At 35.3% G+C, this 24354-nt stretch overlaps 1 protein-coding gene across 10 annotated transcripts in view; it reads left to right on the forward strand.

Annotated features, from left to right (window-relative positions):
- Positions 1-24354, forward strand: part of Dop2R (dopamine D2-like receptor) — a 208827-nt gene that overhangs the window by 167055 nt on the left and 17418 nt on the right. For all 10 annotated transcript variants that reach the window (XM_067350175.1, XM_067350172.1, XM_067350174.1 and 7 more), the window contains 3 exons: positions 16460-16569; positions 19425-19677; positions 22241-22341. In XM_067350175.1, the coding sequence (XP_067206276.1) occupies positions 16460-16569; positions 19425-19677; positions 22241-22341 (464 nt within the window). The remainder of the gene's footprint in view (positions 1-16459; positions 16570-19424; positions 19678-22240; positions 22342-24354) is intronic.

Genomic DNA, 24354 nt, shown 5'->3' on the forward strand with positions numbered 1-24354 from the left:
CAATCGTTAACGATTATCACTACATATGTCTTGCATTATGTACAGCCGCACACGCGCGTCGTCAGGCCCGCGTAAATGCTATGTGCCGTGCCGCGCATACCAAAAACAACGGTTGTTGACAAGATTCTCGGTTAAAATTGACGTTATCTCAGCGAACGATAAATTTGTACTTCCTTTTGGAAGCTCCGCGCCATAATATGTGTTTAATGCTCAGCCGCGCTCTACGCTTAAAAAAGTTAAAGTTCGTCGAAGCGGGCGGAACGTAGAATGTTATTAAAAACTTGAATTACCTTACATACACGGGACACACGATGTGGCGAACGGCTGCATGCTATTGGAAATTGGCTCGTCGGCAGAAAAAGACAGAGAAGACAACAACCATAAAATTTGTAAAAATGAAAGAAGAGGTCCACTTTGCATATTTATACGTCCAATGTAAAGTTTATATTAAAATTCTTTCACTGCGGGAAATTAAGGTCGTATCTACTCGTTATACCTAAAATAATATCGTCGAGAGTTTTAAATATTAATACTTTGATGCAAGTTTTGTTGGTCTTTCGTGTCTGTAAATACGGAGAAGTTGAAGTATCGGAACTTCTTTACGGAATGAAGGTTTTATCCTCACGTATGTGTGCGTATGTGTGAATATAACTTTCATTTAAAGTTATATTCAATTTTCGCAAGTTTCAATTCGCTAATCAAAAGTACCATAGTGTTCGACACACGTGTGGAACTTGCGCGGCTTACGGTATACAAAGTGAAAAGTTACTATCAAATTAATTAGCTAGTTGAAAGATTGTTACCATCTTATCTTCTCTATTCTGAGTCTTGAACGCATAGATTATCGTAGAATCTCGAAATAGCGAGGAAACGAAGAAAGTTGCCTTTGCAGAAGCGTAATTAAATATGTGCGCGGGATTACGCGAAGAGAATAAAAAGGGGAATTAAAAAAAAATGAGTGGAGGAGAAGCGGTTGAAGTCTAAACAATTTGAGCTTCTGAAAATTGAATCTATTAAACCGGCGGTTGCCAGCTGGCAGCTTCAACAACTAAAGCACACGTTCGGTACAAACTGCCGGTATATGCAGAGATTACCTTAATTTTATTGCAGCCACGCTAGAGATGATATCACGGCATAATACTTTTTTTCCAAAAACGTACAATTCGTAAAGCGAGCCTCTACAACTAGTGAAAAGCTTCTCCAATATCGGCTTTCCGCCGATATGATTGCGAAACTCATCTGGTAACAATAACAAAAGCCGGAATCTCCATAATTTAATGTAAACCTGTTTCAGTTGATATTAAAATTCCTCGTGCGAAAATATGACATTGAAAAGATTAAAAACAGAACATGAGCACTGATTATTGATACTATATATATATATATATATATATAACGTGAATGTTTCAATTAAATATTTGTTCAAAATAATAATTACAGCTATACTTTTATTTTAAGAGCATCCGTGATTTAAAAAAAGAAAAAGCGTAAAGTTTGATTAACTCATTATTTTACTAGTTGCTTGATCGATCAACTTAAATTTCTATATTTAAAAAGTATACTTTAAGTATAATTGTGTAATTCAATATTGTTTCATATTCTCAAAAAATGAAACAAAATCGACGAATTGAAGGATATCATTATTATGTTGAAAGAAGAATTAATATATATTTGCAGTATGACAATTTTTTTGCAATTATTGGCGCCAATTTAGCCGTCGATTATGACCTATCTGCATCGCCGCGGCTTATCAAGTCGCAGTGATATCGGCAATCTATATTGCACGGGCCACCAGCACGAATTTCCGCGGTCTGTAATAATGCCAGTCCAGCACTGGTGCTCTGAACTATGCGAGAGCTTCGTGACCGTCTAAATTTACGCCAAGTTAGTCTCGATGCCCCGACGTTTCCAGTCGCCTGGTCCGCATCTACAGAACTCTCACGGTACCCCGTTTTCTCATCCGCCCCGCGCCCCCTCTTCTCACTTTACCACGTGCTGCTAGATAGGATAGGTAAATTTAATCTGATCCCATCCAAGTCCTAACTATGTATTCGAATCCTGGAGAGCTGGTCCGATCCGTCACCCGCGTTCCATGATACCCGCAGAAAGGGTCGCGCCGTGCAATTATTTGAATTACTCAGAGTTGGCCGACGTTCCGTTTCCGTGAAAATTAGAAACCGCCTCTCTTGGCGTCTTGCGCCGAACGACATTTGCATCGGATATTACAAGCTCGTCATAAAATCAGAAGTGGAAAATTGTATTGCAGGCGCGAACATCCAAAAGCACGAGAATCCGTTCGCAAACAATGTCTAATTTTTTTTTAATACAGTGTTAAAGTATTTGCGAAATTAAAATGCTTCAAGTTAGTTTTAATTAACTCATTTTAAGTCAATTATACACGTGATTTGCATTTTACGCTGTGGAAATCGAAAGTATTTTTATCGTTTCCAAGTCCTGAAGAAAACTAATTCTCGTATAAATTTGTTTCCAAGATTGAGATGAATAATTTTAAAAAATAATCTAAAAATCTAACTTGAAAAAATTAGTTTCTCCAAGTATCATAAGCAAGATAAGAATTATAAGAAATGTCTGAATTTCTACTATCATTATCATAAGATAATTAAAATACACGCGCATTTGACATCTTTATTAAATTACATAAACAATATTTTATGAATTAATATTTTCACATCGACGCCTTTGTTCTCGTAAAATACCCGACAATAACTGACTGAATTTAACTTAAGAATAATTTACATATGAAAATGGCCAGCTTGGCGAAGACATTTCACATAATTAACATCGGTGGTCGGTAGCGGTGATCCTTAGGGCGCGGCATTTGCACGATCTCTGCGACTCACGTGTGCGATTTGACATCCCGAAATTGGTACTGCTCTTGACAGCTTTAACCTCGGGAAGTTTAACGGCCGCCATCATTCTGAGCTCGTTTCGCCGTTTGCATCATGCAATTTTCAGTAGGAGAGATATTTACTCTTCTACATACGCTTTTGCGGGAGCGCAGGTATGTATGCTCGAAATATCTTCCGACGGAGTGGCCCCGCTTAAGCACTCTGCATATTTTACTGTACTTACATACAGCCGACCCTTGGCAAAGTTTCCATTTGTCGAGTGCACGTCGAATCGAAAGGGTCATTTCGTTCAGAAAATAGTCCGCGCGATAAATTTGTGGTTTGAAAACAAATTAAACTGCGATTAACAAAGGTGAAAATTCAGCAAGATTAAATGCAGTAAAAAGAATACCGTGTTCTAATGTGTGTTCTAACTGTGTTTTAAAGTATTAAACGTGTTTTATATTTTGCACTATTATTTTCTTCTATATTTTGTTTATCTTGTCATATTTTTATACTTATATATTTGTTTGTACAATTTATTTGTTTTTATTTTTTATTTACATCATTTCATTTGCATAATATAATGTTTTTAGAAATTTCAAAAATATGTAATTGTTAATAATTAGCGATAATGTTTCATACTTAGTAATGTATTTTTATAAATTTGTGCTATTTTTTCTTGCTCTCCGATACGTTAGAATTATTTTCGAAGACTTGAAAATCAAGAAAAATGCATTATCAATTCATCCCATCTGTCGAACCAGTAATTTAATTTACGAGTATTTCGATGGACCGTTTTCGACTTCGTGATTTGCAAAGTATCGAACGTCAGAACCACGAAGAAATCAGAAGAAATAAGGAGCCGTGCGGAACAGACGAGAAATCCGGTGCATTCCGTTCGTTCACAAGAATCGTTGGTAAAGATTACTTTAATCTTGAAAACTTGCCTAACACAGCGTTTCTTTTCAGTGTGCGTCAGTTGAAAGGCTACCGATTCGTGGATACAAAATCCACCAATATTCAGCTTAATGACATTTTAATGTCGTTCTCAGAATTTCTGGCGGTGATAACGATCACGTCTGTGGGCTGTTGATTGCTTCGATAATATCGTGTATAAAAACTTTTATTTCTTTGTGATTTTTAATGAGCCTTCATTATTCTTGACTCCGTGATTTAGCGAGACGCGCATTAATTAAATTCTCAGAAGCAAACAATTATTTTTCGCTAATTTTAAATCTAATAGACAAAAAGTACGTTCCAAAAAACAAGTAATCACGAATTATGATATCTAGGAATATCAAATATTAATTCTTGCTCCAAACAATGTGGCCAACAATAAAAAATATATACTTAAGATATGTATTTTTTGATAAAAGCAATTAATAATGTTTCTTCTGCTCTTTTTCTCCAACAAATTATAAATAACATTTTTATTTACGTTGTAAAAATTTAGAAGAAACAAAGTTATGCGTATGAAAAAATTGCGGCGGCAATACCGCAGTTATGTTTCCACGCAGAATATCTTTCCGTGAAATGAGATTACAAGATTACGAGGCGAAATGCATCATTCACGTTGCATCAACTCGCGCATCATATTTTTCCCCCGCTAACGAAATGAATACAGCGCTTGAAGTATAATCGCATTGGTGCTTTTTCTACGTTTCCGACGAGTGGCACGTTTCTCATTCAACTGAAATTACCTTGTTAGATCTCGTAAATGTATCTCCGGAACGGTTACAGCGTATCGTGGTGAAACCATCGCCGGGGCGGACTTTAAGACGAACTTGAAACGAGCGAGAAGCGAACGAAAGCGGAAGGATGAGAAAGCAAGCCGCCATCCCTTTAGAAACACCTGTAGTACCTGTCAATCGTCGACAGGTCGGAAAGCAATTAATTTGCCGGCGCAGCGGGATCGAAAAGCTGAAACGTAACTTCGACCGCCCTCGATCGATCATCCTCTTCTCACGAACGAGCCGGTATTTCACCTCGGCGCGATGCCGTTTCTCCTCTCGCTCGCTCGTCGACGCGCTCGCTCTTCTCGCTCGCGTACAAACCGCCTACACTCCCAATTGATTTCTGAAATGTGCTCGCACGAAGAAGCTTCATCCATTTAAAGGACAAATTTCCAGACCCTCTCGCGCATTTGCTTTGAGATTTCTCTCTCTTTCTCTCTCTCTCTCTCTCTCTTTCGACGGTTCCATTTCTCCCTCTTCCCCGTGCGCTTTCCGGCCTCTTGGCGTCCCCATCTATCAGTCTAACTTTGGTGATTATATCAATCCCAAATCAATTTTACCAAGCCTCCGCGCCTCACCGCCCCTGTCCCACTGCCGGCGCCGTCATTGAATTACAAGGGGTGAATCGCTTCGAGTACTGCAGCCGCTCGATACGGGAATTAATGGGAACGCCGTTACCCATTTAAGCGCTCGGTATGATAGCCGACGTCGATGGAAAATACGGTCACTGGAAAACTATACTGCGCCTTCGGTGCGCGCCGCTGTGATCCATCTTGTCGTTTTAATGTTTGTTATTATTTCTCGGATGACAGCGCGTCGTCATTCACATTAGAAGAAGCGATGCTTGGCTAAGGCCGCGCGACTGCCGGCATCGAGTTACATAACAAAACAGACTCGAGTGGCACAAAAAGAGTCTTCTGTTTACATCCCACACAAGTCTCATTTTCATTGTAGCGGAAATAAATTTCCGATCTAGCATGCGCGCTCATGTAAGCTATATGTGTATCGAATGAAGGCAGTGATAATGCGATGACTTTGAAGAAACATCGATTTGTTTCTCGCTATTTACTTGTCTGCTTTGATTGTTATTAAATTATTGGCTTCATTCTTGTAGAAATTTCACAAATCTGTTGTTTCAAAATTTTGCGCATATGAACCAAGTTGCTTTTAGAAAACATTTATTTTAATTGCTCCGTGTTGGGCAACCGTCATATTCGTATTTACAGTTGAAATATTTTAACGAATAACTGCATCGAATAAAATCAAAAGTCAAGTGTTGCGTTTAGATAGTTATTTGAAATCTATATATATTTTTGAAAATGCATGTCCCCACTCATGCAGGAACTCGTATTTATTATAGGTTGAAGCGTTTGCGCTTGTGTATAGAAAAAACATAGCATATAGCAAACATATTTATTCAATATTATTTGCCTACCGGCGAACAATTTGCTAGAAAGTACCATGTATTGATCCTTCCAGCGCGAGTCTTTCAGCGGCAGATTTGAAGCACGCGATGGAAATTAATTGCATTTTCGGGGATAAACTGTCAAACCGAGATAAGCCATCATAAAGCTTATCATCGTGCACAAGATCAATGCAAACTAATTTAGTAGTTGACCTCACATATATCGGTTGAAATCAATCGTGTGCGTCCACACACATTGTGAGCATTTACAATATATGTGCATATATTAACTCTATAATTCACTCTACATATTATATCTGTTCAAAGTTATAGTTTGATATAATTTGATTAACTATCCTTGACGCGGAAGAAGAGTTTCCCTCGAAAAATGAAAAGAACAGTAACGTTTGATTACGAGAGTGTGGACTCACTAAATTGCTTGCCATTTTAAAAAGTAAAATTTATATTTATTTGCACACGATTTTGTTTGTAACAAAACTCACTGTCGCGAAAAACGACAATATAGTATGAATATAAATATATTATTTATGAAAAAAATTGTGACGCATTTCGATAAAATAATTTTAAGTCCGTGATGTCTTTTACTTTACAAAATATTAGTCTGCAAAATTTAAGACACAGATTTCTTCAATAAATGGTTCTCTTGTACCGTGATATTATTATCATTCTTTTATCTCTCAACATATGCGTGGCATATGCAATGTTTCGCTGGGCGGGAAAGCTTACTTTGAGATGCGTCGATTCTTTTGAGGATTAGTGCACGTCGCAAAATGACGGAATGGGATTAATTCTCTCCAATGCACTTCTGCGTAAAATTGGAAAGAGGCGCACATGTGCAATTTTTCACGCATATATAGTCCGCGGGAAATTAACAGGAGCATTGTCCGCTAGATTCTCGACATTGGTGCTCAGCTATAGTCGAGTACCTTGTCCGTGTCCTTCATGTCCCGTACATTCTGCATGGGCGACAGCTCTGTATATATTCCGTCGGTCGATCGCGTTATGTACGACAATCGAGTACATTATATCGAGTGCATTAAAGTGAATGTACGACAATGCGACGCGTAATAAATCCGCACCCCTCCCTCTTTTCGCAAGAATTCGCCACTGTTTCCGCACTCGCGCGACGCTTTACCGGCGATTACGTTCACACGATCTGGCTTCTAAATACGCACCGTAGGATACCTTTAATTAATACCTGCCAAATTGATACGCGACTCCCGGGCGCGGATTGTAGTCGTCACAAGCATCCTGTATAGCTTAATGTCCTATTGTGCTCTGTACGCCATTGCTAACCATCTATTATCGTCCGCTACTCCACTTTGTGCGGCACGTATAACATTCGCTCCCACGAGAGATGATAAGTCGCCATGCGCGACTAGTATAATGTCCGTTTCTCTCGATGAAATACTGCATCTACTTTTCTAATTGTATGAGTTAATGTAGGATGACTCAGAACATAACTTTAACAAACATAACACTGTGTAACGTTGTTTAAAAAATACAACTAATGAAGATTTCATATTTATCATATATTATTTTCAATTTTTCTAATGTGTATTCTAATAATACAAATGTATCTAATAATTTTCCATATGTACCGTATTTGGATCGATTTATTATCGAGAGAAATTCCAATGACACATTCATTGCACAAATAGCCTAATTAATAATATGAAAGAGCACCGTTATCAAACACATTCGAATTAGCTTTCTCTACAATCACATAGTAAACCCAATTGATGTTACGGGAGAAACGCCATATATCTAACATTAGTCAAACATGTGAATTTCGACGTCTTGTATAACCTCGTCGTCTAATTACATCCCTATGCGAGATGGCCGCAAGTAGCATGATCATGGATATGCACGTCACAGGATTTCGATCGAAATTGTCGTTATCTATGATCCTATCAATATCAAACTACTATAGAGTTCACATATATATAAAACATAGACAAAAACAATCTATAACAATCAATATAAGCTTCTATTATATTTATATTCAATCAAAAAAAATGTCAAAAAACAATTTCAATAATAATGCAGTGTAATATTATATCAATTATAACAAAAGGAAAAACACATAATTTGATGATTCTGATTTTTCATATTTTCTCTCTCGCCGTAATATAAACCGCGAAATAAAACCTGCATTTTACCGAATACGGTACAATGCGTTGACATCGGTGGTAACAAAATCAAAGTGCAAATAAATACATTGTGACGTGCTTCGATTCGATGGAATGGCCTGCATTTATTTACATGCAACTTATTTTGTATTCACCGTGTGTTGATTTAACGCATTGTATGTCTGTTTGAATACAATGCCGTTATAATATCTATCTACGTATTTGATGATTGAATTTCTAAAGTATTGAACAATTTATTTGCTGCTTTTCCATAATCGTTTACGTTATTTGTATTGCGTTCTAAAGAAATATCTAAAGCCAAAATCTTGATACTCGTATCAACAAAAATTTTTACGCACATCTAAAAAACAAATAAAAAAATTTAAATAAAAAAACAAATATTACAACTATTGAAATTTTATGCCATAAAACTATTGAAAATTTGTGACGTAACTATACACTGTGAACAGCCAAACGAGAGATTTCTTTTAATTTAATTTTAAAGTGTACTATACACACAATAGATACGATTGTTTCCTCTCGTGAAAATACGAGTATCTCAATTTGTATTTTATATAATTTTACTCGCAGTTAATTCTTAATTACTTGTGAAATGATATTTGATGCTATTTATTCCAAATACAATGCGTGAAAAATGCGCGTCCTGCGATGTTCTTTTTTTAGCAATAAATCTGGTGAAATAAAAGTAATAATGTATTATTTTAATTTCTTTTCCTTTTGTTAATGATCAAATAAAATTAGTACCTAATTTTGTGTAATGAAAAATGTAATAATGCCATAATAATATTAAGCAATTAATTGTGCAATTTAAACTTGATAACAAATGACTAGAAGTTAATGAAAAAATGTAGGAAATCACAAAATGAACTGTTCAACTCAAACATAACCTCTTTTGCATTGCGGAGAATTCGCAGAATGCGTTCAATGAGCAGTAAATTTGATACGAGATGTTAATCACAGAAATAACTACAGCAATCGAGCAAATAACTTCGAAATAGGATCTCCCGCGAGTAAATCGATACGATATAGCAATCAGCACTTAGTGATAAAAATCAAGTCACATTTCGTACTAAAAATAGCGTATTGCGACATTAAAATGCGAGTGGTTTCGCACACTGGCACGACTCCAAGCCATAATAGCAAACTGTAATATTCCATATGTTATTTATCCTTACTCGTTAGATAATGTTAGGGTATAAACATAAACGCGTCTTGTAAGTGTAGTTTTAAGTTGCTCACTGCCGAGAAAAGAACAAAACGAGGTTATAGTCTCTCAGCATGATCATATTTAGGTATTGCGTGCGGCCTTAACGACTGGAAGTTTTATTCGCACATTCCGAATTATCCCTTGGAGACCATTTATTACGAGCGGGAGAAAGTTAATATTTGAAGTTCGATTTCTTGAGAGCGATTTATTTTAGCTGTTAACGGCTCAACTATAATTATTTAACTTTCTTATAACTATAACTATTTAACTTTCTACTTAAGCCGCGACGATAGTAACTTCTTTTTTTATTTTTTATGTGGAAAGTCACGTGAAATATTTTTAGACCTCATTTAAAAATCGATACTGCTAACAATTTGTTGCATATTATAAATTGTTATGTATTTTGTTAGTACATATTTGTATAGCATATAAAAATATTATTACATATAATTTTTTTCATCAAAAGAACTGAGTAAGTGTTACACATTAAGCTGTTTGATATCACAGGACTTTTAAATTTTAAGACTCTCACGCGATTATTCCGAGATTACTGTGTGTGTGTATCACTGTTCTGGCATTTTGTACTTTTTAAAAGAAGCTATGAGAGGAAACGTTCACTTAAAAATGATAAGGTTGACGCGTTGTAATTACGACAACGCGTGTGTTATTACTTCGGGGGGTTCATAACAATGCATGAACAAGACATCATCTCGAGGTGTCTAAATGAGAAACTCGCTCGTGCGTCACTGCTTGGCAAGCAATTCATGCCAGCGTGCTTCCTAAATAGACACTTACTTGGTAACGATTGCGCTTGACAAGTAGCGCAATTAACGCATACACCTGTTTCTCCGCACGAACTCGCGAAAGTGCTCGCACTTTGCTGTCGCAGCACCTTCTATTTTCAGAACAAACTGCGGCTTGATTCTCATCATTTTCAAATTGTTGTTAGCATTGCATTGAACAATCCGTAGAAGATGTAAAATACTGAAAACATTTCAGAGAAGAAAAGCTTCTCAATCTGAAAAATGGCAAATCTGTGTCCAGCGACTGTTATCGCTACTTTAAATACGTAAAAACATCATATAGATTTTAAAATTTAATATTTAATTATTCAGTAAAATATGTACCCAGCAAACACCAAGTTACAGTTATATAATTGTTAGTTGTAATTTCCCACTCAATAATATAATTGTTATATAACACGTGTATTATATAACAGTTATATTGTTGAGTGGGAAATTACAACTAACAATTATATAACTGTAACTTGGTGTTTGCTGGGTACTTTCTGTGTAAAATTAATACAAACTATGAATAGCTGAATAGCAATGCTGTTTAGAAAATGCGCGTTTTTAAGCGATCAACGTGGTCTATTTATTTTGCACGAGAGCAATTTGTTTGGAAAACACTAAATGACTCGTTTGCATAACATGAAAACGATTTATTCGAAAAGCTGATCTGATTCTGTTTAACAACAACGTATATCGTATAAAAATACACACACCAAAGTAACATGAACTTTTTACGTTTTGTTTTTTTTTTGGAATCACGGGATATAATTTATCAGGGTAAACCGCGTGATAACAGCTATAAATATCTGACGCAATATAACAAATAAATGAAATTTTGTAAATAAATGCTCTTTTTTTACGTCGTCAAATTTGCATGGAAAAATTTCACTGCGTAAAGAAAAAAGTTTACATATAACAAGCTGTGGCTGCAATTTATAGAAATTAAAAGCGTTGTCATTATATAGAATCCTTTTGCGATAACACAAATCATCTCTTTATCAACTTCAACGCGACATGAAATTTGAAAAAGTGATGAATGAATCTCGTATAAATTGATAAATGCGACAACGATTGGGCGAGCAATTTTGACACATCGAATAGACGAAATGCGCTTAAATTACTTTGGCCTAGATGCTCCATTGACATCTTGGCCACGATTCAACTACGAACGAGGGCACACTGCGACACCCGACAGCATGGCCATGTTAGGATTTAAATGGCGGTGGATCTAATTAATAGCACGCCATCGGAAATTTATTACGTCAACCGGTTACGTTTCAAAGAAACATACTCGGTCGTAACGGCCATTCGACTAAGTCAACAAACTGCCGTCGACAAAAGGGACTGTACAAAGAGAGACTCGCATTTCAAGTGCTGGTAAACGTGGCGACAGCGGTGGCAACGACGGACAAAGTTATAAACTGGCGAAACTTCATGCTGACGAAGCCGCAAATACTTTCATCAACATGTAACAAAAAAAAAAAAAAATTAAATTTTGCGAGCTTGATGAAACAAAATTCAAGGCGGTTGAGAAGCTCTTTTAGCCGACGCAAAGAACTACGCTAAATTTGCAATATTTTTTTTTCCTTTTATTACTAACGTTGTGCGCAAAATTCAGCACGTCGTTGGCGAAATTTCCGCAATTCTTTAAAGAACGCTTTCGCTTAAGTTAGCATTTTTAAGAGCCCAGTGCCGCACATTTATTTCGCAAATAATCCAAAAGTTAAAACTGACAATTAGTAACCAACTCCGCATATGCGGATTTGGTTACTCGGTTTATCTAAATCTAAAATAATCATACAAATGCATATATTTGTGTTTTAATTCATAGAATAATAATCAATTAATAATAAAATTTTCTCTTTAAGAACGAAAAGCTGACATAAGTTTAATTTTATGCAAAACATATTACACAAATATCATATATATATCTGTTAATTTATTTGGAAATGTAAAAAAATAAAGAAACATTTTTTATTCCCAAATCGATTGAGTCAGAAAATCAGAATGTGACATATATATATGATATTAATATAATTTCCCTTTTACTTTTACTATACATATATGTATATTAAAACTACTACTACTGTATATTTTAAAAAATCTTACTATATTCCCCTCTCAAAGAGACATAATCTTGCAATATCAACTCGATTTTCGGTTTTTATATCTCACTATATTTTTTTCCTGTACCCGGGGACCCGTTATTATAAGATTTAATGATACCACTAGGGATACAAGTTATATTCCACATAGACGACAAAGTCGAGTAAAACTCGCTTCGATCACAAATGTGGTAATGAAAAATGTGAAATGTCCCATGGGGTACTATTATTGCCATCTTCCATATATGACTGCATTCTGGGAATAGAAAGATATTTCAACGCGAAAGATATGTCGCGAAAACGAATCTTTCTTCGAAAGATGATCGGAGAAGAAACGTCTTTCCTATTTTTCGTTATCGGGGAAAATGTTACTCATCTGTTGTGTACAACGAACAACCGTTTCTTCGCAATCCCACAGTTTTATTTAATTTGCTATTACCGGAAATGAATGTGATGATCTTTGACGACATATTGGAGAAAAGAGAAAACAATCCACGTAATACATTAAAGTAACGAATTTCAAATAACACATTCATCCAAACCAAGATAAACATATCGATATAAAAGCTGCATCATTGAGCAAAATTAAATGATTCACTTTTATAGCTACTACTTTACTGTAAAATTAATGTTGCATAAATAATTATTACTATTGAGATTATTAAATTACTTTAACGCTATTAAATATTTGTGATTATAAATGTAGTTGATTAAACGATCCGGATTTATAATATATTAACCAGGTAAACGGGTAAACGGTCTCGAGTTAATGTAGAACCGGCTCGCGCACTTGTTTGAAATATGTAAGTGATTAAATAATTCATCATATTAAATGGCATAACGCGATACGAAGGAACAAATTTTGTTGGGCTCGCATGTTATTCCTAGCACGGCATCGCATGCGGTCGGCCCTTTCGTCATTAGAACTCCGACGCGCACATAAACACGGGCCTCATTCGCTCATAAACACCGCAATGCTTATCGTGTAAGTCTGTTAGAACCTAATTATGGGCCCGATCGTAATCGAACGCAGGGAGCCACATTCGCTAAAAACACGCAGGAACTCTCGCCGTGATCTCAGATGGAACGCGCTCGCGCGCGCGCTTGTACGCTTTTATCCGTGAACGCCACCGTAAACCGGCGTAAAGCTCCGATAGGGCGTGTAACAAGCAAAGTTACGGCGAAGGGCGATAATAATTACTTCGTCGTACGCCGCGGACTTTATTGGAAATTTAGTTCACGCTAGTTTTTTTAACGCAAAATAACCCGACACGAGTCGCTAATAACTTCTAACGCAATGACACTTCGGATCGCGTTAAATATATCGTGACGAAACACTCGCTTTGTTTAATGCGAGAAATAACAAACGCCCACGGCCAGATGCTCGAGAAAGATCAAGTTTGCGCGGCGTCGTAAAATACGAGACAAGTAGATAACCCAAGTTATTCGGAAAACTGACGAAAATAGGGCTAATATGTAGTTGTAGCGAAATATGCAATAACTGCGATTCATGCGTGTATTATGACACACGGGAATACATATTAAAGCCTATGCTAATGCACACACCGCGCGTCTCCGGTGTACGCGCCGCACCACGGAATATTATTCCGTGTGCGCGCGCGTGTATGTTTACCCGCGTCGCATATATAACCAAGAGTTACAGAAGTGAGAATTTCCCGCTCCGTGTACGCCACGGAAGCGTAACGCGCGCTCATACCCATTTTTCCACCCCTTTTATCCGAGAAAGAATACAAGAGATGACATCGCGCGGTACAGATTGCACATATTTAAACGGTCTGAATTAAATTCCTCTGTTTCTCGCTTTAAGCTCGGGTTTTCATCTCTTATGCTTGCGTTTATGCAACCTTTTGCGGATACATTAGATCACGTAGTAGCCACTAAGTTTATTCTCTCAGTATAATTGCAAACTGCAAAGCGAAGGAAAATGTGTAACTCAAAATACTGTACAATTGACTGTTGTAAAAAATTCTTTCAACACGTGTCTAGCAATACAGAAATAATTGAACAAAGAAAAGGAAGATCTTCTCTGGGAGATCTTTTTAGTCGCTTAAATATTGCTTAGCTCGCAGAAAACAAACCGAAATCCGTGCAATCATCTTTTTGGGGTTTTTTTTGCAAGCAGAGTATTAAGTTCGAGATTGCGAAGATATAATTTTCTCCGCACGTGCCTTTCGTACAAACTCGTCGATTCTCGTACGTGCTATAGCGTAGCACGAGGGACTAAGGAAGGGTGATACGAATTCCCGACGCACCCGAGCAGCGATCTTGTCAAAGAAATGATGGGCCGAGAGAATTCACATATGGAGAGATAAACGTACGATCTCTCTTTCGTACGATCTCTCTAAACTAAATTTGTGGCCTTTGAATGCAAAACTGTCATTAATGAAACATTTTCTTGTGAATAATGTACGTCAGAAAATTCAATAAAATACGCAGCCGAGCTAAAGGTTAATATATAATGTATGGAAACCGGTCGAATAATCACATCTCGCTAGGAATTTCCTATTATCTGTCGTACCTATTCGCGCAAGCGTCTACGAGTAGAAACAGCTCTACTGGGATGAACATGGAGACAGATATGTGAGTGAGTGTTTCAAACAAATTTCGACCGCAGGCTATTTTGTACACGAGGCACGAATGTTACAAATAAATCAAGACTGCTTGGAAATGGAAGAGAAAGTATGGAATGTCGGAAGGGAAGGATGGAGCTCGACGATCCATCGAGTAAATGTTCGTTTTGATTCACAAACTGGAATATTTGAGTAATTTTTATCTTCAACGGGATTCGCTCTTTCAATAAATATGACAAATATTCGTTTCTTACGTCATGAAGCTATCATTTTATTTTATTTTTATTTATTTATTTCTTATTGGTGTTTTACTTTAATTCTTGTTATTTTATTTCATCTCTAAATGACATATTTTTTTGTTCAAAATAATTATGATGAAAAAAAAACGCGTATAAAGCTTTGATTGTGTAAATTATTTTAAAATAGAATTATTCTTAAAAAAGAAAATACACGCATTTATATATCATGAGTTAAAATTGCTCGACTTGCAATCAGTGCGATCTACTTTCTTATCAAAAAATCGAATATTATGTTTACATGAATAAATATGAATTTTGTTCCACTTAGCAATTCGGAAGTAGATTTGCTCTTATTGCCGTCATGCAGACCCACTCGCGAGCATGCAATCAACATGAGAAGACTTCATGCGGAAATATTGAACCAATCTTATCAGACGAGATATATTTCGTGAAGCGCGGCGCGCAGCAAAATCGAAATAAATAATCGGCGTCATAATGTAGACCGCAACAAGAGTGAGTGAGTGAGAGAGAGAGAGAGAGAGAGAGAGAGAGAGAGAGAGAGAGAGAAAGAGACAGAGAGAGAGAGAGAGAGACAGAACGCAGCATACATATTGCGCCAACGCATGATGTAATCGAAATGCGGCGGACCGTCCGCTTGAAAAATGCATCTGGTCCTCGTTTGAATTCGCTGGCAGCTCGCGCACAATGCTTGTCCAGTGATGTGCAAAATCGCGTGCGACATACGATCGTTTCGTGCACATGAGCACACGTGATTTTTAGACGAGATTATTTTCATCTACGAGAAAAGATGAATAGGACGAGAACGCTTTTGAGAAACATGAATGCACCGAATTAGCCGTAAACCCTCTCCCCCGTATTTGAATTACATTTAACTTTCATAATACCACCGGATGTAAAAAGAGTTAAATATCATTCACATGATATTAAACCGTGACCGATATAGAGTGGTTTATTTATTTTGCTACCTCTTATATTTACTATTAATATTATAAATTTGAAAAATAAATTAACACCGAAATACCACAGTGTTGATTAATAACCAAAAAAATTTATCAATACATAATGTAATAATAATTAATCTTCATGATATATATTTTTCATTATGTAAAGTAATTCAGTGAAAAATGATTTAGTATTATATGTAATGTAGATATTTAATATTATCAATAAAATTTGTTTTAATTATATAAAGATGTGTTTTACACAAATTGAATCTAATAACTCTGTACGTGATATTACACACACAAATACAATTTTGCGTGATACTACAATATGAATGTAAAATCAACTAAAATTTGATAGCGCCATTTTGAAATTAATTTGATTAATTTATCCTTGCAGGTGAACGGATCCTGGAGTTTACCTGGGTTTGTTTGTGACTTTTATATCGCGATGGATGTGACTTGCAGTACCAGCTCTATATTCAACCTCGTGGCTATTTCAATAGACAGGTAAACATTTCTTTCTTTGCTCATACAAAAATCATACTATCGGTCCAAAAATGTTATACTTGGAGAAACTCCTTTTCAAATAAAATATTTTTCTGAATATTTGCTCGTATGTGCTCTTTTGTCAGTTTATCAAAATTTTTGCGATAAGATAATTTTAATTACAGAGCCGATTGTAAATATCGTTTTACGTAGAAAAATACAATTATTATGTATAAAAATAAAATAAAAATAAATCAAGTAACAAATAAAAATATATTCTAGAACGTTTTAGATTTCAGAATTTTGCTAAATTGACTACGTGTCTAATAAACCCAATTAGGGCTTTATAGACCTGCGTCACGATTTTCCACGTTCTTCGTTAAATTCCGACAGTGCCTTGTAGAACTGCATTATGATTTTCCACGTTCTTCGTTAAATTCCGACGATGGAAAACATTAATGTTCAAACGTGTGCATCGCTTTCGCTTATTCTCTCGCAGAAAACCGTGATGATTATCGGAAAAGTTCGGAAATCAAAAAAAAGTAGGGTGATTTTACTGGCTTTACGTGCTTCGAATAAAGTACAGGCAGAAATTACACTAACGCTTGGAATGCGACTCGTTTTGATAGTGGAATTAAATAGATTGTCTGCAAGCGCGTTTAAACTGGCTGATATAATTTTGGCTCTTTTAAATAAAAGTTTATGTAACATCACGTTGGCTACAGTTGATAAAAGAAAATCAAATCGTTAAAATGCGCATACAACAATACGTATATCTTTGATAATATTAAAATGATATCTATTATACAATTATTTGTCATTCTAAAAAAAGTAGTTATAAAGAAAACTTTATTTTTTCTTCTAATTAAATTATTATTTGTATATACCAAAAAAATGTTTCTTAAAGACAAATCGATTTAAAATTAATATCGAACAGTGTTCCATAAAAATTTGATGCAATAATCGTCAATGTGTTTAATGTTCCTAACAAATACGTAAGCTGGAAAAGTATACATAGATTGAATTTTAAGTGGAATTTCTTTCGATTCTATTTAATTAATTTTGTATCATTGAATTATTGATGAAAACGACATTTATACTATTATTTTCTTTAGTCTGAAAACAGATATATTTGTCAAGAGGTTTGTTAAACAATAAATTAGTGAATAAACAAAATTTAAAAATGTTCAATGATACATATGAGGATAGAAATACATTATTATTATTCGAATTTTAATAAAATAAAAATATATAAATGTACAAATCAAGCGTGAGTAACAATTTAAATGCGCATTTTTCACTTGAAAGAGTTTACAGTACATAATGATAGATAGTTATAAATGACACCAAAACTAAGGACATTTTGAAAGAGTTAGCAAAGAAATTTCGAGCTTTAAGATTGTTTTATACCATCTCTTCCGAACTTCGGAAATCCCTCGACTACAATGGCTTGAAAATAGTTTAGCTTTTGTAATGGTCTTTTTATTCTTTTGCAAAAAGTTTATATAATCGATCACAAATTTCCACGAGCAATGGAAGTACGTATTAAAAGCTAATTTTAAGGAAATGCTCGTTTTTAATTAATTAATAAAAAATAAGTTTACAGCAGATAAAAGATATACATACATTAATTATATATTTGTATATAAAATAATTTCTATTTAAAATTGAAATATATTTTATACTATAGTAGAAAACACTAGATTCCAGAAAAGCCTATCGGGCATGAATTTTTCTGTTGCTCGAAAACAAGATCCTGCATGTCTCGATTGCGTGATCCTAGCAACCAATGAGGCACTCGCGAGACCATAAGCGGCCAATAATTCTTAGTACTGTGCGATTGTCGTTTGTCCACGAGTCAAGCCTATAAGAACAAGTGTCTGAGAAGACGCGTCAGAATCTCGCGGCGCGTACGTGTGTACCACGGACTAAGGAATAGAGGGACCGAGTCTAAAGTCCTAGTTTAGGCGAGAGGGGATGGTAATTCAAGCGTGCGGGGGGGACTGCTTTCCGCCATATTGATGTAGCGATTCTCACACAGAGATTCTGTGTCTGTGACATAATTACACTCGTGTAGTGGTGCCACTAGACATAACGAGTGACAAGCGTAAAGAAGTTAGGCGGTTTTATTATTGTTGTACTACAAATTTTATAAAATACTTTAACTTTTATTACTCTGAGGCTCTGCATACAGTAGACAAAATATTAGAAATAGCAATAAACATTTAATATTAAAAAGAGAAATTATTTTACACCTAACAAGAGAATAAAATATATTAATTAGTTCCAATTCTTATTTCTTAATTCATGCATTAATTTTTTCTATTCTTTTTATTTTTAAAATAAATAATTCCAATTTCTTATTTCTAATATTTAATAATTATTCCTATTTCTATTTCCTATTTTGTTTATTGTGCGCAGGATCTGACTTTCATTTCTCACACATACGCAAATAGTGAGTTCTATGTGTGGTGATTACTAAACAAATATGGCGGCTCCCCCCCCCCCCCCGCCGCAAACGTGCTCCCCCGGTACAGCTTGTGCTCCGTCCCTCTATTCCTTAGTCCGTGATGTGTACGCTTCGCGAAGTGAAGTTCACGGGTTCATAGTGATTTTGTGCTGCCCATCTTTTTTCTTCCTCCTTTTATCTTTTTCTTACAATATAAATTAAAATTTAAAGTTTCTTGTCCTCTCCGAAATGAATATCGCTAAAACTAACGATTGGCCAAAGTGATAACGGTATAGTTTAATTATGGCGCGCGAGACGCGAGTTCTGAAGGATGGATGAGACGGGAATGTCGCTGGATTTGCACGGACAATATAATGCCCGCCGTGCGGGGGAATCGTAACGCACACGAACCCAATTTGAATTGCAGATACATAGCGGTGACCCAGCCGATAAAGTACGCGAGGCACAAGAACAATAGAAGAGTATGGTTGACGATACTGTTGGTTTGGGTGATATCGGCCGCGATCGGCAGTCCGATTGTCCTAGGCTTGAATAACACCTCCGACCGGATACCGGACCAATGTCTGTTCTACAATACGGATTTTATCATCTACTCGAGTCTGTCCAGCTTCTACATACCCTGCATCATCATGGTATTTCTCTACTACAATATATTCAAGGTGAGAGCGATGAGATTTTTTTGCGGCAACACGTATAAATATGCCGTCGTATGATCCTATATTTTTTCGCGTGCTTAAGAGAGCTAAAAGATACGCGAACAACATGGTCATTATTTTGTCACCGGTATATTAATACGCACAGCAGTCGTGTGATTACATTTTGCAATTTAAAATAAAGGAAAATTGTTCCTCGTTGAAGTCAGAATTTTCATTGTGTGATAAAAATTATAAAAACTTGACTAAATCTCTTATTATATGTACATAGTACACATAAAAGAATAAGTTTTGTCTCGATAGGTTGAGAGATACTAATATCGAAAGGTCAAGCCGGCTAGCGGAAAATATAAAATCACACGGATAATCGAAATTGCGCGTTAAACAAATGTATAGATTATAAACAGCCATTGTTGCCAATGTAAGCCGCAAACAATGTTGAGAAAATTTAATGTAATAGTTAAAAATTTGCAATTTAATAATGAAATTTGTGAAAGTAATTAGTGGAATATTTGTGAAATTAATTTAACCTTGCAATAAAACCTTAAATAAAATGTGCGATGTTAAAATCACATCTGTGTGAGCTGAATTTTAAAGCATGGCAATTGCACAAAGAGCGCGGTGAAATTTATCCTCAAAGATCTCACTCCAGAAAAAGAAATCGATAGCTGTCTTTGTAGTTGAATCGACGCACGCACGTCGGTGACAAGACGCAAAGGGAATTATCTCTTGCTCGATTACAAAAGGGCAAAAATTTATTCGCGCCTCTTTTATCTCTGTGATTAGTTCAGGAACGTGAACTGATCGCGAAATTGGCTGCATGAGAGATGGCTCTTGTGAAGGCTCTTGTCCGCTGTCTTCGTAATTTAATTGTCACGTATATGCCGCGGTGTCACTAGAATTAATCCGTCTTTGTTGTACTAACGGTGGAATTTTTTAAAATTATTTTGCCGTAAAATTACAAGATTGAAAATATAATAATACAAATATACAGAAAAACTATAATATAATTTAATTGATAATTATAACATCCATCATAAAATTAAATGCGTGCACAAATTTATATAATTTAGAAATTAAGCGTTTAACACGTGTTGTTTAAACATTGAAGTATTTACTATGGCGAATTTTACCATAAGAAAACTTCTATAGAATTTAAGTATATGCAGAATATCAGAGATCAACCGTGTCACTTGTTAATGGTAGATTCTTGAAGTTATTTGGAAATAAAACATTTCATATCAAAATATCGAGATATAATGCAATAACTTTTAAATAAAAAGTGTTTAAAGTTGATAAACTATATTGTCAAAAAATCACGCGCTTACAATCAGACACGTCGCATATTGATCTTTATGTTTTTATTGTGTAAGAAACCTCAGAAATCTGCTATTAATATGGTGATACAGTTAATTTGAGACATCTTGTATATCAAATTTTTCATATTTATGATAAAAATTGTATTGAAATTTTCTGCGGTTAATCCTGAGGCAGATAAAACAAAGTGAACTGCGGTTTATACAGCGGTTGCTATTATATTGCGGTTGATCGTAAATACGGAATAGTTGGACAATTCCTGCGTTTGTAGCGCAAGGGGTATTTCGATTGGGCTGTTAATTTCATACTTGTGGCAGTTGTACGCGGATAATGCTTGCGAAATACCGTAATAATATTGATATGTGGCCTTTGTTTTCAATATAATGTTACTGCGTCATTCGTGCGATGTTATATCACAGGTTCACACCCGTGAATTCTTTACAGAGCGCATCATTGAAAAGCCTTACTATCAATTATATAAATTTTGCTTCATTAAAAATAATCATATAAAATATTAAAACACAGCAAAACCAAGCTTTCAGTTTTAGCAAATTTTAAAACAAATCTATAAAAAATTGCTACATTATCTTTTAGAGGGGAAAACAATTTTTTACAAAATTATACTAAAGTTTTTAATATTATTTTAGAATATTTTAGAAATTAATAATGGCTACATTTATACTTTTTTAATCATAAAGCAATAACTTTGCTTTTCTCGAAACTTATTTTGTATGATTTGATCTAATTATATTTTAAGTACTTTATATTATATTATAGTTAACAGTTTATCGATTGGTTTTATGAGCATTATTGTATTATCATAGGAAGAAAGAAATGTATAAGCTTAATTAAATTTTCTTTTTGTTTTATAATAATTATTCTGGAGGATTTATTTCTGAAAAAAATACGATAGTACGAAAATGTCTTTTTCAAAAGCGTTATCGTAAAAAAAAAGGTACGAATATCGGGAAATATATAATCCTAGATTTTTAAACTCACACAAGAGAAATGAAACTATTTTCGATGCAGCTAAATCTACAGGGAAATATTAGAATGCTTAGCGGCACGAAGATTTCCTTCCGTAAAACTGTCGAAATAAATCTCGTTACTCGCAGATAGGTGCTCGATAACACATCTCGAGTGTTATCTGTAGGAATCTCACGCAGAGATTTATGTTAAACATTTGTGTCTTACGTTCGCAACCCCTCGTCTGATTTATGTAACAATGTAAGTTTTCGATTGACCGTTTCAGGCGTTGCGAAACAGAGCGAAGCGGGCTCGTGCCAGCAGAAAACCGAATTTAGGCGATATAAAACCGGGGAGCATAATCGAGAATATCGCACACACGCGCAGGTGAGTACTCGACTGCACAAATTGCTCGTTAAATATTTAACCAGTTAAACTCGTTTTGTAAAAGTTACAGCAGAAACGATCAATTTTCGTAATTTTTTTCCGCCCTGCAGGCGTTCTTCAATTAATTTATGCACATATTCGATTTTGTAATTAAGTATTTTCTATTCAGTTGGAGAATGGGGATTTAATTTTCATTTTAATTTTGTGATTATCTTTCCAATGATGTCAAACATTTAGAGAAACGAACATAATCCTCGTCTCATGGTAAATTTTTATGCATATTTTTTATTTATCGTGAAACATACATAGAAAATGTATGAACTGTAATGCTGTATCTTTTACTGACAAAACTGCTGCTTTCGCATGCGATGAATGCAAATATATATGCTCGTATATTAATATTTGTTTTCTTATTATGGCATACGTATTTATATCTTCATGTGATTTTGCATATAATTTTAATGCAACTCAGATTGAAATATAATCACAAACAGTGTTAATATCATAAATATAAATCAGATTTGTAGAACATATTTTTATCTAGTTTTATTCTTCTGCATTTGTTTCTTGCGTTTTTCTCTCCAATAAAAAATCTCAAAGTACAGGCAATTGCTTTAAAAAATTGAGCAGCGCACGATTTATAAGACTTTTATGTATACATGTACTTTCATGCATCCTTAAACCATTACATTCTCGACCCTTCGTGCTAGTGTAGGTCTATAAATTCTTGGATTTTTAACTCTTCGTGTTTTCCCTTCATATGTTTTTCTCGGAGTGTTGAATCCTTAACTCTGCAGGCAAGGATGACTATTTAGAATAATTTAGTAAATTGTATCCAAAAAATCTATCTTATATATAATATAATATAGATGCTATATTGTTCACATAAATACGTATTATTATCTACATAATACGTAGATACATTTTATTATTTATATATAAAAATATATTTCCACATACATTCATATTTATAGATGGACCGTGAATTTTTATTTAATCGCCCGACATAATTTTGGATTCATGATTTTTTCTCAATTAAAATTCCAAGCTGCAGCCATCTAATCGTTATGTATAAAATTATTTTTTTAAATCGAGATTGATTTATGTGATCCGCGCGGCACTGTGAGAAATTGTTCCGCAGGGAAATGTCACGCGAGGAAATTTATTCATACGTCCTCTTATACGACGTTATCCGGTCCGTTTGTTGGCGTGATAAGCGCGAAGACAGGCCATCTCCACTTAGGGCACGTCGCGTGCTCGATGTGCGACGATTCTTTTCAATTTTCGCGACCGCGTAAGGTTTGCATTCCAACGAGACAATTTCTCGCGGAGATTGGCGGCAGCTGGCAAAGCAGCGCGAGGTTGAGAGACGGCGTGACCGAAGGTTAAGTCCCGAACATCCTCGGATAATTCGCTTTTCTCGCACGCCTCTGCTCGCACGTGCTTTCATTTCCGTCGTGCTGACGAGAGAGCCAGCCGTCTTGAATAGCTAACTACTTCTACGCGGCTTAATCGCCGGTCTTTTGCCTGCATCTTTTAAAGCGTGCACCTTGTTACATCTTTCTCGTTTGTCCTCCGCGTGCAATTCTCGTTAACGTCCGCGTGAATTGAATATTATCGAGAAAAATATTGACGTTTAATGTTCATAATAGACGCGTTAGATTAATATTTATAAGAGTGGTGAATAAACCAAATTAGAAAGTTGATCAAATTAAAATGAAAAGACTGCTGCACAAGTGCTGTAAAATATGTTGTGCAACAAGAAAAACATTTTTCATTATTAATTATTATTATAGTTTAATTTACTTTATATAAAATAGCATTTATAGTGAATTTTATCAGTATTTTAAAAAGGCTAATACGATTGTCCTAGCGTGCACAATTTAAAATTGCAACACATTCGCGATATTTTACTGCCTTTGCATATTTTTCATGGAACGTGAATATCCGCGACTGTATAAAATTCGCACGACCACCACGCGTGACGTCGTAAACCAGGATGACAAGTATTCA

Source organism: Linepithema humile, chromosome 2 (genome assembly GCF_040581485.1).
Source record: "Linepithema humile isolate Giens D197 chromosome 2, Lhum_UNIL_v1.0, whole genome shotgun sequence".
Classification (NCBI taxonomy): domain Eukaryota; kingdom Metazoa; phylum Arthropoda; class Insecta; order Hymenoptera; family Formicidae; genus Linepithema; species Linepithema humile.